This window comes from Nannospalax galili, unplaced genomic scaffold (genome assembly GCF_000622305.1).
Source record: "Nannospalax galili isolate Female #2095 unplaced genomic scaffold, S.galili_v1.0 scaffold357, whole genome shotgun sequence".
Taxonomy (NCBI): Eukaryota; Metazoa; Chordata; class Mammalia; order Rodentia; family Spalacidae; genus Nannospalax; species Nannospalax galili.
In genome coordinates this window covers 1,066,628-1,081,720 of record NW_008340410.1, presented here as the reverse complement: position 1 = coordinate 1,081,720, position 15,093 = coordinate 1,066,628, and the positions used below count along the sequence as shown (strand labels likewise).

Genomic DNA, 15,093 nt, shown 5'->3' with positions numbered 1-15,093 from the left:
TCTCTCTCTCTCTCTCTGTCTCTCTCTCTCTCTCTCTCTCTCTCTCTCTGGTTTGGATTTGGAATTGTCAAGGGGTTCTAGCTATAACTCTTGTGCATTAGAAATTCAGTTGCTGCTGAAGTGGGGCAGAGGGTCTTGGGCCGGTGCTTCTCACTCTAGCCTTCTCTCCTTTAGATGACCGTCCTCAGTGAGAAGATCACTTTTTGTTCATGATTTCAAGTGTCTAGGATCCATGGCGAATCCCAGCGTTCATGACCTCTTGCCCAGAAGGGGCATCCAAGCTCTCCCTTCAGCATTGATCTTTCCTCTTGCAGGTAAAAAGAGAAAAGACGGAGAGGAAAGCATGGTGGACCCCTTTCTCCCCATCTGTGCAAGCCTGCCTCCAACCTGGTGATCAGGACCCCCACCCTTTGTGTGAAGCCCCGCCCCCTTTTAAGCATTTCGTAATAGATTTGACCTTTTAATTCAATTTGTAGCTTCTACAACTCTCCCTCCACCCCCAACCTAGTTCTTAGAGATGTTTAACAAAGTTTTAACATGCTTTGAGCTAAGAGATTAAAAAGAATTTTTGTACAGCTTTGCTAACACTTAAAAGCAATGCCTCGCAAACTAACCAAGCCCATCACACTGGCCACATGAGTTTAGCGGTTTTCCCTTCTGTTTTTCTTTGAAATTATGTATCTCAGAAGTTAGCACATTCCCCCAGGAAGTTATGAAGAACTGGTGAAATGCAGCATAAACATTGCCGCATGGACTGTTTGATTTACTCAACAGGTAATGCTCCCCGGCCGTCTTAATTAGGATGTAAGCAGGGAGAGGTCGCTCTCCAAAGGCCCTTCCTAGCCAAGTGCAATTCATTTACTTTGGAGGAAAGGTTGAAAAGCAAACAACCAAAAAGCGATAGTGACCTTGAAGAGCCCTGGAGCCAGGCCTGGGCTTGGGAAATGAACTTGGACAGTATGTGTAGCCAGATTTACATGAAGACAGCTGTCTTTAACAGCGGGCAACCACATCATATTTTGTAAACTCCTGCCATCAGCCCTCTGGTTTTCTCCTTGAGGAGGAAGGTTGGGGACCAAGGACTGGGGCTGAAGTGAGGATTAAAACTGAGGTGTGTGCAGTTATTTCTGGGACTGTTTAATTTTCTTTGCTCTGTTTTCCTTCATTGGACAAAGAGACATACATCCTTGTTTCTTCTCAAGAAATAATTATACTCTTCTTAGTTTTATGTTTAGTAATGAGATATTATTTGGTATTCTCTTTAATGGTTCCAGCAACTTTATCTGTGGTTGGCAGAACTTTCAGGAAAGATTTGAGGGATGTGGATATTACCCTCAAATTGTTACATATGCAGGGCTCTTATTTTAAAAATAATTTACAAAGGATATATCTCTCTGGCTCAAGCTGCTACTGGTTTTCCTCTTTCATGTACACTTCAGACTTGATTGGCAACAAGAAGGCGCTGCCTTGGAATTTTGATCAGAGATATACATCCATTTCCATTTTAGTAAAATATTTAAAATTATTTTGAGGATTTTTCAGTGTCTGAATCACCATGGAAACACATGTAAGTCATCACTGTGGATATCTTCCTACATAATCCGTATCTGAGATGACTCCATGAAGACCAGATAGGAAAGGAAAGAGGGCTTTTCATGACGGGGGAGGGAGAATGTTCTTGTGTAGGCAAATACATTACTCTCAAGCGAAGAGTCGCTGGGCTTCATCGGTTCCTTTTACTTCAATCTCATTCCCAAGTAAGATCTAGGTTTGTTTTTTCCAATGTCGGAGGTCAGGAAAAGCACCAGACTCCTGTTATATGGTAGACTGCTAATCATATTTAGTGTTGTCTTAGTACAGCTCAAACATAAACAAGACCAAACAACACAGATTTGTGATTTATGATGTTACAATACAGCCATTGTCTTAAATCATTTTTCTGGGTAAGAACAGTCTGCTGTAATGAGAGGGTTTTAGTTGACTTATTAGGTAAAGAGGGAAAATTTCCCTTATAACATGTTTTTTTTTTTTTTCCCCCCCGTCTTGGCAACTTTCATTTTAAGATTACTTTGATTAAAAAAGGTAGTTATTTGGGATCTTTTTGCGAGGGGGTTGGTTCCTTACTGTCTTCAACGTTTTCGTTGGCTTTTATCATTAATTTTGGTAAAAAATTTAAAAAAAGAACTATGGAATTATAGAATCTTTTATACGATGCTATGTCTTAATTACAAGCTGGCAAATTACAGTGGAAAAGAATGGCAAAGGATGTCTTTCCTACTTAACCCCCTTTGGAATCAGTAAAGTTTCATTAAAGAACGGGTGTTGTAGTAGAGTATACCCAAAGGGCCAGGGGCTTAGGAAGGGATTGGCACCTCCAAGAAAGTTTGTTCAGACCACCAGCTGCTGCTGTTCAGGGGGGGAGAAAGTGTGTTGGGACTGCTGCTAAGATGTGCATCATGCCTGGAGGGTTGTTACAAACCTGTTTACAGTCTTAGAAGGTCTGAATTTCAAGTACTCTTTCCCACTTAATTTATCAAAAAGCTGTTCTTGGCCAGGCATGGTGACATGTTCCAATGAGAAATAACAGGTGTTAATCAATTTACCCTCAACCATCTTTCTTCATAATTATGTTACATATGCCTGGGAACTGAGTGGAAAACAGGTCTGCATTGTACTCAGGTATATGTGCTTTTTTATAAAAACAATAAAATTAGGACAGCTTTACAAATAGTTTTAATGTGATCCAAAAAGCTAGAAATATTTTGAGCATCAATTGATGAATGGGTGATATGAAATTTTTCATTTATCAGAAAAGATAAAGCCTCAAAAAGCTATAGCTATTGTAGACTGATTTCATTTTTTCCTGAATATATGTATGTGTATATATATATATATATATATATCCACATAATTTATATTCATCCCAGAAAGCAAAGTCACTAGTGAAAAACTCTTGATAAACATTTTAAATGTGATATAGATAATGCTATTTCGAAATTATTTTCACATTGCATTATTGTTAAAAATGTAGTCATATCACAAATTGTATTTATCACTGTCATTTATTACCTGGATGGCCATGGTCATTTTTTAAAACTCTGCTTGTGTGTGTTCCCTCATCTCTAAAGCAGTGTAAATAATCATAGGGTCACTGGGCAGTTTCAGAGATTTGGCAGTGACTCTGGATACAGTGAGGTACCAGTAAAATACACAACTTTCAAGATAGGGATGAAGCTCTTGTTGACTTTTCCTCCATCCACATTGGCAGGTCATGCTAAGATGCATGCTGAGAGTTCACGGGTCATCCTACAACATCCAGAAGACACTGTCCTGTAGCAGTCATTAGGTCCTCTGGCTCTCATAGGCTTTCTGCCTTGTCTTCTGTGACGTTCCCTGAGCCTTGGGGGTAGGGAATGTGTCTGCTGATGGAGGGAGAATCAGTTCTCTTCGGGAATGAGACGCCTGAATGGTTCCCCAGAAACACTAATTGAACTCAGTAGGTTTGTGTGAAGATTGATAGATGATGATGATGATGATGATGATGAAAGATAGATAGATGATTGATAGATAGATTCATAGATAGATGATAGATAGATAGATAGCAATAATAATTATAGAGAAAGAGATCATGAATTTGAGAGGGGTGGAGAACTTGGGAGGAGTTGGAAGGGGAGAAGGTGTAACGGAAATGATATAAATATAGTTTACTCATGTGTGAAATTCTCTTAAAAAGTAAAATAAATGGGCCACTGAAAAGATAGAGAGGCTGGAGAGCTGGCTCAGTGGTTAAGAGCACTGACTGCTCTTTCAGAAGATGGGGGTTTGATTCCTAGCACCCACATGGTGGCTAACAACCATCTATAACTCCTCTTCTGTTCACCATGGGCACTGCATGGCATGGGTGTACTTACATACATGCACATAAAATAAATAAATAAATTTTGAAAAGATATAATTCTCTTAACCAACAGTATCAATCCCTCCCCACTTTTTGAGGCAGAGTCTCACTGTGCAGACTGATCAGGAACTTACCCTTCTCCTGCCTCAGCCTTACAAGTGCCGAGATGACAGATTTGTACCACACCAGGCTTCTCTTTTGGTTTACTGATAATTTCAAATTGCTGTTATTTCATAACTTGTTTAAATAATGTAGACTGGGATAAAAATAGCCTATGCTTGTATTCAAGTAGCTCATTGGGAGTCCTTTACAGGAACAGGAACTCAAGGTCATAATTGTTGCTTTTTTTCCCCCTCTCCCATTGACTCCCAAAGTCTTAGGAGAGTGCATAGTGTGTTGAGTGCCTTCTTTTGTGCTGACTAACAAGCAGCTACCTTGTCTAACTTTTTCTCACAGCCCTTTCATTCTGAACAAAAAACCTAAGCATGCAACATCAGCAACTACTGCCTGCAAATGCTGCTGTGGGAGGGACTTGCCCTGGGTCAGCTCAGCTCAGTGTCAGCTCGGGGTCATCTCAGGGTCAGCTCCAGGTCAGCTCCAGCCATCCGGATATCCATGCTTTCAGCAGCCTCTCAGTCTGGGCTTTCCCTCATCTCTGTCAGGTCTCTCAGAAAGGTCTGAGAGGCTCTGCTCTCTTTGCAGATGTTAAAAGAGCAGTCCTCTGACACTGACTAACAAGCTGTAGGAATTAGGTAGCACTGGCACCTAGAGGACTCTGAGAGGAACAATGGCGATAGTAACTACTAATCACAAGAGTTTTCTGAGCCTCTAACGAGCAAGCCTGGCTCTACGTTCTTTCAGGACATTATTTTATCCAGAACTGCAATCTTAGATAACAAACTCATTCCATTTTACACATGAGAAAACAAGAGCTTAGTAATTTAAGAAGCCCCACTACACTAAATTAAGGCATGGAATTTAGAGACATGTCTATATCAACTGTCAAATTCCAACTTTTTAGTATTATGAGTTTTTTCTCTAGGTGAAACCGTTATTTATCTGTATATATCTGTAAGAAATTATTAGGGGACTGGAGAGATGGCTCAGAGATTGGAGTACTGGCTGCTCTTGCAGACAATCTGAGTTTGGCTCCCAGCTCCCACATAGCAGGTGATAACAATCCTTGACTCCAGTTCCAGGGGATCCAGTGCTCTCTTCTGACTTCCACGGGCACTGCACACAATTGTATGCTCACATGCAAAACACTCCTATACATGAAAGTGGAGATAAATAATTTTTTTAAAAAAATTAAAGAAATTACTAGGTAGAAAAATCTGTTTTACATTAGATGAAGCATGGCAAAGTAATATTGCCATGTAGGGTCCTGAGGGTGCTGGTGGCCCTTTCCATCTGTCCCATAGTTCCATATCCTCTTGAGAACACAGCATTTTGTTGCTGGTGTGAGACTGAAGATGCTGTTATGGACGACTGTGAGGTATATAGATCAGTTTAGGGATCAACTGTGAAAAGTTCTTCCATATGGCCACCACATACTTATGAATCTGCACAGGCCAAGCACACATCAGAGAAAAATGACATATATAATTATAGTATTTTGAAAAATGATAAATATAATTATAGTGTTTTGATCTGTAATACTACTTTTTCATAAATGGATGGAAGAATGAAATTATTATATATACAAGTGTTGCTATAAGTGCACTAAAATATGCAACTTTATTTTGATCTTTGTGAAATATTACTCATTTGAAACCCCAAGAATTTCAGAGAATAACAGCAGGGTAATGCTTAGATCATAAAGACTAACCTGATAGTCGCCTTGGGTTCCATTGTAACATTGCTGCACCCGAATGTTCAGAAAAAGTGTCTAAATGCATGCATTACAGTTTATCTTTCTTTAAAAATTACTTTTCCCTTTATTTAATCTCTAATTTTTTATTTTAATTCTCTGAAATATTCTACTCAGTAATTGGTTTGGGACGATCCTGAATGTGTCTGATCAACAACTGTACTGTTTTTCAATGTGGTTTTTACATATAAAAATGTAATATGAAAAAAATGTAGTATGTTCTCAGCAAATATGCTCTATGTTATGTGTGCATCTATTCAATTATTTAACATTAAGTGTAAGCACACTTTCAGAGATAAGCTTATAAAAGTTTATTTACCATCATTATATTCATATGTATCATTCTAAATAATAAATTCTGCTACCACCATAAGGCGAGTCCTGTGTTACTGTAGACAGTGACGTGTTTGTTGACATGCAAATGCTTTCTTCCTTGAGGTTAGCCATAAGGAAATTCACAAGGGTACCGTGTATTGCCCATTCCTATGCAAAAAAAATAAATCCCATATGCTCAAAAAAATCACCTTGGTTGAGCAGCTCATTTGATAGAACATTAAGATGTTGTTTGTTTTCAGCCAAAAGTTAAAGACAAATGTATTCATTAGTATATTATACTATATTTCAAAAAGATGTGACTTAACCAAATTATTGATTTCTGTATTTGCCTTATTCCATCAGAAAAGATGGCTTTGTGGTATAAAGTGAGAAAAGCATTTTCTAAAACATCTGCACTAGATGTCTCTTAACCAAGAAAGAGGCTTTTAAAAACACTTTTCATTATTTATTTATTTTTCTTATGTATGTGAGTGGTTTGCCTGCATGTATATAAGTATGCTCATGTCATGCAGTACCACCAGAGGCCAGAAGAGGGCGTCAGACCCTCTGCAACTGGAGTTATGGACGGTTATTAGCTGTCATGTGGGTGCTGGGACCTGAACCTGGGGCCCCTGTAAGTCTAACCAGTGTTCTTAACTGATGAAGCATCTCTCCAGCCCCCAACCAAGAGGCATTTTAACACTAAGTGGTGGATGCTAATTTATCACTTAAATTACCTTTCCCCATCTTGTTTTTAAGAATAATTGTGTTCTGAAGTAAAAGTTCCTTGAATTCCAGTTTCAGCACATGCACCGTCTTGGTCTACTTTACAGCCCCATTTCAGTGTTTCCACGTCAAGGAGCTGTCGAAAGCCTAAAACGAAAGCCTGCGTTTCCTGTCTGCTCCCGGCAGTCTGGAGATGAATGAACAGCGCTCTCACTGAGGTGTAAAACGCCCTGTGGAAGCCTGTTTAACACTGTTCTGTGTTCTACAGTGACAAGTCTTTTCTCCTAAGATTTCCACATCTAATGTGATGTTTTCAGAGCATTCCTAGAACCTCATAGAGACTTCTCTTTCGACATAATTTATTTTTATTGTGTAACTAACATGAAATTTACTCCCCAAAATAATAGATGATTCTCAGAAATCCAAGTAAAATGGATTGCTTACATTATCATTATGGTTAAGGGTAGAACGTGTCATGTTATAAGAAGGTATTCGTTCCACTGGGGAGGCAGACTTAAACATTGAACCGAGTATTCTCATGTTGGGACTGAATCGTGCTATGATATGTGACTCATGCATCCGAAAGGCCTTCACTAAATCTCACTGTGCCTTGAACTCCATCAGGCTATGCTGAGGTCAAATACGTTTTTTGATTCAAAAAATATCACTTGTATCCTGAGTAATAATGTTATTTCTACTCTTACATTTTTAAGAGTTTATTTGTGTGTGCATGTGTGTATGCCCATGCCACCGTGTGCGTGTGTGTGTGTGTGTGTGTGTGTTCATGCCACAGCACATGTATGGAGGTCAGGGGACAATGTGTGGGTCTATTATCTCTTTCTACCCTGTGAGTCCCAGGGATTGAACTCAGGTCATCAGCTTAATGGCAAATACTTTTACCTAATGAGGCATCTTGCTGACCCCATGCTGTTTTTAATGGCAACATTTATCACCTTCCCTGAAAATAGACACACGAAATAATTCAATGAAAACCCCAGACAATTTTGTCACTTCTTATATTTATTTAAAGTAAGTACAATAACCCCAGTTGCATTGTTCTAATATTGATTAGAATAACTGCAAACAGGACTTTTTAATTCTAACTTGTGTTTAATTCACCGAGTCTCATTGATTTGCTACCCTAATTTTCATTCCAGGCCCCCCAGGCCCTCCAGGTGGTCTGAGAATAGAAGACATAAGAGCTACCTCCGTGGCACTGACTTGGAGCCGCGGTTCAGATAACCATAGTCCCATCTCTAAATATACCATCCAGACCAAGACTGTTCTCTCAGATGACTGGAAAGATGCAAAGACGGGTGAGTTTTATTTCTACTCAGTTTCTAAGTGTTTCCAAGTGAATTTTTAAATAAAAACTGTAAACCTAAAAGCTTCTGGAATTAAATTTTCGACAATGAAATCAGTGCTTTCTTAAAATATTTTTGTTTCAGGTTTGGGTGTGGTGGTACACGTCTTTAATCCCAGCACTTGGGAGGCAGAGGCAGGTGGATCTCTGCAAGACGGAGGCCAGCCTAGTCTACAAAGCAAGTGTCAGGCCAGCTGGAGCTACAGGGAGACCCAGTCTCAAAAAATAAATATAGATACAAAAAAATAAAACAGCAAAACATTAAAGGATTTTTTTGTTTCAGTATCCCCGTCTTTTGTTAGTGAAGAAGGCTACATGGCTCTTGATCAGTGAAGCATTTTATAGCTGTAGCTATAATGGAAAAAGCAAGCAGAGGTCTCTTGGGTTTCTTATTGAATTGTTTGTAACACTAAGATTTGCTGGCAAAAAAAAAATAAGGAACTCTGCTTTGTCAAATTATGTTTGTAACTAATGGCATCCTTTTCTACTAATTACTGTGCACCTCACTTAAAAACAAACGAAAACCTTGTCATTAAAAAATTCACCAGAAATCAGGTTTCATCATCATGTCGGATCCCCAGTATTGAGATCAGACCATGGTGCTCATTCATTAGAAAGAAATTTATCCACTTCCACTGTGTGTCAGAACTTGATACTGGTGCTAGAAATTCAGCTCAACAGAAACAGACACAACCTGACCTCAAGAGAGGCCGACAAACAGATAGTAACAGGTGTGGTAAATAATACAGTGATGAGCTAAAGAGAGCACACATGGGTGCTGGGAGGTGGGTCTGCGGTTTCAGAGAACTTGGGATGTTATCTAGGCGCTCTGCTTCCTAAGGCTTCTGCCTACGTATGTTGCCGTGTTCTTCTTCCCACTTAGCTGTGTCTTTGAATCAGACACAGGTTTCCACCGATAATCTGTAGTTATAGCTGGATCATATTTTATGCAGTTTATAATCTCTGTGGTTTTGAATGAATTCCTTAATCCATAACATTTATTGCTATTATTGATACAGTATATTATACACTATATAGTATATTATATATAATGTATTATTGATATTGTATAGTTGTATATGTATTTATAGTAGCTACATAGTTGTACATAAAACTGCCATTGTATTTTTAGTATTGGTTTCTCTATGACTTTACCTCTTTTAAATTACATGAACATTTTACAGTGTAGTACTTTAAATTTTTCAATGATATTTACTCTCTCTGTGTATACACTTATCTCTCTAAGATCTACTATTTACATCTTTACTTCTTAGAATAGACTTCAAACTTTTAAGTAGAAAAGGGCCTCATGTACACAAGTACTCTGCCACTGAGCTATATCCCCAGAGGCTTGGTCTTTTTTTCCTCAAAAAATAGGTTTTCTCTGAGTGGCCTCCAGGCGTTTGTAAGTAGACCCATGTGTAGTACCCACGGCTGATTTTTAAAATAAAATCTCTTAAAATGAAAGAATTGAAGTAAGGATTCCTCCTGTATATATTTTTATTTTTTTGCTAGAGATTTCACTCAGGAGTACAACCAAGGTTTTAGTGCCAGTCAATACCCAGACACATTTTAATTTTGCTTACAGAGATTGCTCTGACAGGCATGATGCAGTTATGATGATTTTCGATGCTGAAATGACCTATAAACAGTGGCCTGATTCAGAACTGGCCCAGTTAAACATCAGGTTCCGCAGATCCAATCCTGCCTTGTGCTGTCCCATAGTGTACAGAGTGCTTCATTCCGTTTCTGACTGTAGGAAGCTTGACTCAGGAGACTAGACGGTGAGTCCCTCTTCTCCATCCACCTTGGTACCTTAAAAAAGAAAGTCTGCTTCCAAAAAAAGCTGATGTTTGCTACAAACAGACTTTGTTCACAACCTGCCTGTGGATGGTTTGGGGAAGAAGAAGGAAGGAGAAAGAATGAACCAATAGGCTCTACCAGCACTGGGGTAGGAAAAGACAACATGACATTTAAGTCTAAGTTTAGGGACATTTAAAGCTCACAATAAAACATGTATTGGAGACAAAACCAGAAGCATATCAGGATGTAGCAACTGGGGAGAGAAATGGAAACTAGTCCACATCCAGTTGAAGAGCATGGGAGCCTATCAGGATGGAGAAGGGGGCTAATCTTTGCAGAGCCGGGAACTTCCGGTGGAATGCAGACCTATGAGCTTAGAACACCAGCGATTCTGTGATAGGAAAGGCTGGAGCACCCCTCTTTTTCCCATAGCCTGTGTGGTTTAGGGATGAAGGAGATGCTAAAGTGGTTGCTGACAGCCTTGCACTGAGACATTGTCAGTCAATACATTATACATATAGATAATACATATTAAACACTTCCATTTGCAAAACAGACCCCAGGCCTTGAGAGGCTCTATAATATGATGGAAAGCAGAAGATGTGTACATATACACCCACAAATGACAGACATAACAAGCAAGAGGCAGGTAGAGGAGGTAATGTAACTGTAGGCCTGGTGTGGCCCAGCCAGCCTTGAATTTCTGCTCTAATTGAAGTATGTCAGAGAGAGAACTAATGCTTACATCTTGTTTGTGTGATGTAGTTTGGAATGAAATCCTACCCTGATTAGGAGCATTGAAGGCAGGTTAGACAGAAGTCTAACTCAGTTCTAGTTATATAATTTTAGGAATATAACATGTTAATCATTTTTGCTAAACTATTCTTTTTTACTGAATTGTTTTATCGAACATGTTTGCTTTAGATATTTGTATTCTCTTAATGATATTAAGGTAGTGGTTGTAATTGTTTGTCTTTAGAAAAGGACAGATTGTAAGTCATTAGCACTCCTGATCAGAAAAACCATTACGGGGCTGGAAAGACAGCTCAGCAGTTAAGAGCACTGGCTGCTCTTGCAGAGGACCTGGGTTTGAGTCCCAGCATGCGTGTAGCGACTAACAACCATCTGTAACTCCAGTTCCAGGGGATCTGACACCTCTTCTGACCTCTGAGGATAATGTACAACACAACTGCATCTACCTACGTGCATACACATAAAATAAAAATAATAAATGAAGTATTAAAAGAGAAAAGCCGTTATTTTTCAGGCTTCAAATGCATTCCTTACTCATTCAGGCACATTCTATCTGATGTTTTCTGTGTGTGTGTGTGTGTGTGTGTGTGTGTGTGTGTGTGTGTGTGTGTGTATGTGTTCATATGGATACTTGTATACAGATGTAAATGCATATATACATGTGCACATGTATGTGAGGGCCAGAGCTCCCACACTGCTCTTTAAAAAATATTTTCTTTATTATTTTTATTTTGTGTGTGTGAGTGTGTTGCCTACATGTATGTGAGTGCACCCGTGTTGTGCAATGCCATGGAGGTCAGAAGAGGGCTTTGGATTCCCCTGGAACTGGAGTTAAGGACGGTTTGTAGCCACCATGTGGGTGCTGAGAATCAAACCCAGGTCCTCTGCAAGAGTAGTCAGTGCTCTTAACTGCTGAGCCATCTCTCCAGCCCCCACACCACACTGCTTTTTGAGACAGAATTTCTCACCGGGACTTGGAGACTGTTTGTTGAGATCGATCAGGGAGTCCCAGGGATCTGTCCATCACTATTCTCCCTAGAGCTGGGATCACAAGCACGTGGCAACACTCCTGGCTTTCTACACAGGTGCTGGGAATCAGTGACAGGCTTTTACCCACTGAGCTATCTACCCGTCCCACTGGATGCCATTTTTCTTGGCATGTGCTTCCTGTTCCCTCTCTAAGAAGGGCGTCCTACTGGAGTCCACCTTCTTGGGTAGTATCTCCAGAGCTGTTTGATTCCTTTACTACCTTTTAAAAAGCAAAGGCCCAATTTCGGGAATCATCTTCTACTACCAAGGAACTTTAGTTGGCTTTCCTGACCTGTGTCCTCCACACCCCCAGTCCTCCAAATATTCCCTGGAATCAAGTATGATTTCTCCACTGGGAGCATCCTATGGCCTTCCCCATGTCTGGAGACATTTTTATACTGGTTTCACATGTGTGCTTGAAGTCAGCCCTTCAGCCCTGGTCTCCACAGAGGAGCCAGCTGGCTCTTCCAAGTCCTGTCTAGCACCTACCTGCTTATGCCTGTTCACCGTTCAACTGCTTGGAAGAGGCCCAGTGGTGCCTTGGCCTTCATGAGAACAGCATTTCCTTGCAAAGATGGGCCATTGGGAGTGTTTCTAAGGCTTCCATTTTTAAGTGCTTAGATTGTGCCATTTTTGGCCTAAGAGTCAGGGGAGTGGACTCTACTGCCCTGAATTTTCTTTAATACATTTTTTGCTTGAGCTCCCAAACTCACCCTGTATGAATTTCCTAAGGCTGGTTAACAAACTTTCACAAACATCATAACCTAAAATAGTTCCAGATGAGGCCAGAAATATGAGCCTGTCTCCGGGCTCAGAGGAAACGTCCATCCCTTGACTTTTCCAGCTTCTGCTTTCCTGTGTTGTGCTGTGGTGTGATATAGTGTGGTGTAGGTGGTGTGTGTGTGTGTGTGTGTGTGTGTGTGTGTGTGTGTGTACGTGTACACAGCTATATGGAGACCAGAGGTAAACCTCAGGTGGTCTTTCTCAGGAGTCATCCACTTGGTTTTTGAGACTGGGCCCTCAGTACCCTGAGGCTTCCCAGTTTGAGTAAACTGGAGGGCCAGCAATCCCCAGGATCCTCCTGTCTAGTGCTGGGATTATAAGCATGCACCACTGTGCCTTGCCCTTTTAAAAAAATTTTTACTTTATTATTTTTATTTTATTTTATTTTATGTGTATGAGTATATTATATTGCCTGCATATATGTGAGTGCACCTGTGTTGTGCAATACCCGCGGAGGTCAGAGGAAGGTGTCAGATCCCCCGGAACTGGAGTTATAGATGATTGTTAGCCACTGTGTGGGTGCTGGGAATTGAACCCAGGTCCTCTGGAAGAACAGCCAGTGCTCTCAGCCGCTGAGGCATCTCTCCATTCCCATGCCCAGCTTTTTCACATGGGTTCTGGGAACTGAATTCAGGTCTTTATCCTTAGGCAGCAACCACTTAACTGAGCTCCCTCCCCAACCCTCTTCAAGTTCTGGTACTTCCCGTGTTTCTTGCCTGTGGCTGTGTCTCTACAGTATCTGCCACCTTGACAGTGGCTACGTTGCCTCCTTCTCTCCATGAGATCTCTCCTCCACATCTCTTACAAGGACCCTTGACACGGGACTTAATGTTGGCCCAAATAGCCCATTGTATTGGTCACTTTTCTGTTGATGTGATAGAAATACTGACCCAAGCAATTTATAGAAGGAAGAGTTTATTTGAGCTTACGGTTCCAAGGGAATTACATTCTGTCTTGGCAGGGAAGCATGGTGGCTGGAGGTGGCTGGAGCAGGAACAGCAGAAGCTAAGCTCTCACATCATCACTCAGGCACAGGAAGCAAGAGAGCTACTGGAGATCTGGCAAGGCTTAAGAACTCTCTAAGCCCAGCCCCAGTGATGAGCTTCCTCCAGGATAGCCACACCTTCTAAAACCTCCCAAAACAGCGCCATCATCTGGGGACAAAATGTCCAAATACTTGGAGCCTATGGGGGACATTTTCTTTCAAACCATCACACCCATGATAACCTTATCCAAACATCTGTAGCTCAATTGCAGCCTTAGCTTAAAATTATCTACCAGGATCCTCTCTCCAAATTAGGTAACAGTCACAGGTACTGAATTTAGACATGGACATATCCTTGGGCACCTCATCGTCTAACAACAATATATGTATATCGTTTTCTGCCTCAGCACCTTCAAGTGACTGAAAAGTGTACAGTAAGAAGCAAGGTTTCTTACTCAGGGTCAGAACAACCAGGCTTGTTTCCCCTTTCCCCAGTGAAGATCCTTTGGTTGGGGATGCCAACTTTCACATCCCCTTTTGCCATTGCCTAAAAACAAAGTCTTTAGGTATTCGGACTAAATCACAGATGCTGATTTCAGGAGAGGGAGGCTGGTGGAGGGAGGAGACAAAGAGGTAGAGTGAAAACAGAGAAGAGGAAGCCAATGGTTTAGTTAGAATGTCAAAAATAATTGTTAAAACTTTAGAACAAAACCGCAGAGCCAAACCACCCACAGTGGAGCAGGTGAGGCATAAGTTGCCCAGCCGGGTAGGACTGGACACAGGGCACAGTCTCTTCAAAAACTGCATGTTTATGATCTGTACAAGACATGAAAAGTACCTAAATATTACTGTAATGACTCATAAGCAAGCCCGAAGGAATATCTCTCCCAAGTAAGTAGTGTGCAGGTATTTACATGCACTTCTGTGTCAGCTAAATATTAAAAACATGTAGAAATAGTTGAATCAAGCTTAGAGTTTAGACCTGCATTGGTTGTGAATTAAATAAGCTAGAATCATATCTTAATAATAAGATGGATGGCCTTAATGCCTAGGAGATCTTCATTATCATAGCTCATATGTACATAGCTCCAATTATGTAAGTAAAAGTCTAAAAAACCTTCTGAAAGATTATTCACAGTATCATTTTTTTTTTTTGGTCTACTTGAGACAAGGTCTCCCTGTAGCCCCAGCTGGCCTGGAACTCACTATGTAGACCAGGCTGGACTCAAACTCACAGAGATCCACCTGCCTCTGCCTCCCTAGTGCTGGGATTAAAGGCGTGTGCCACACAGTATCATTTTTAACTTGAGCAAAAAAATCATTTGTTACCCATAGACTACACCACTAGCATTTTATAAAATTTTTGCCTTATCAAATCATTCCAACATCTGCTTCCAGAACATGGCCTTTCGCTATTCAAGGTGTAGTCCATAGACTAGCAGCAAAGGCAGGACCTGGGAACTTCTCAGAACTGCAGGGTTCTAGACCCTATGACAGGCTTGCTAAACAGGCAAGTCTGCCTCTCTCTCTCTCTCTGTCTCTCTCTTCTCTCTCATTCTCTCCTCTTC

General features: G+C 40.7%; 1 protein-coding gene across 3 annotated transcripts in view; it reads left to right on the top strand.

The window, feature by feature from the left end:
* Positions 1–15,093, top strand: part of Cntn1 (contactin 1) — a 367,258-nt gene that overhangs the window by 290,193 nt on the left and 61,972 nt on the right. For all 3 annotated transcript variants that reach the window (XM_008835443.2, XM_008835444.3, XM_008835442.3), the window contains one exon: positions 7,967–8,125. In XM_008835443.2, coding sequence (XP_008833665.1) covers positions 7,967–8,125 — 159 coding nt within the window. The remainder of the gene's footprint in view (positions 1–7,966; positions 8,126–15,093) is intronic.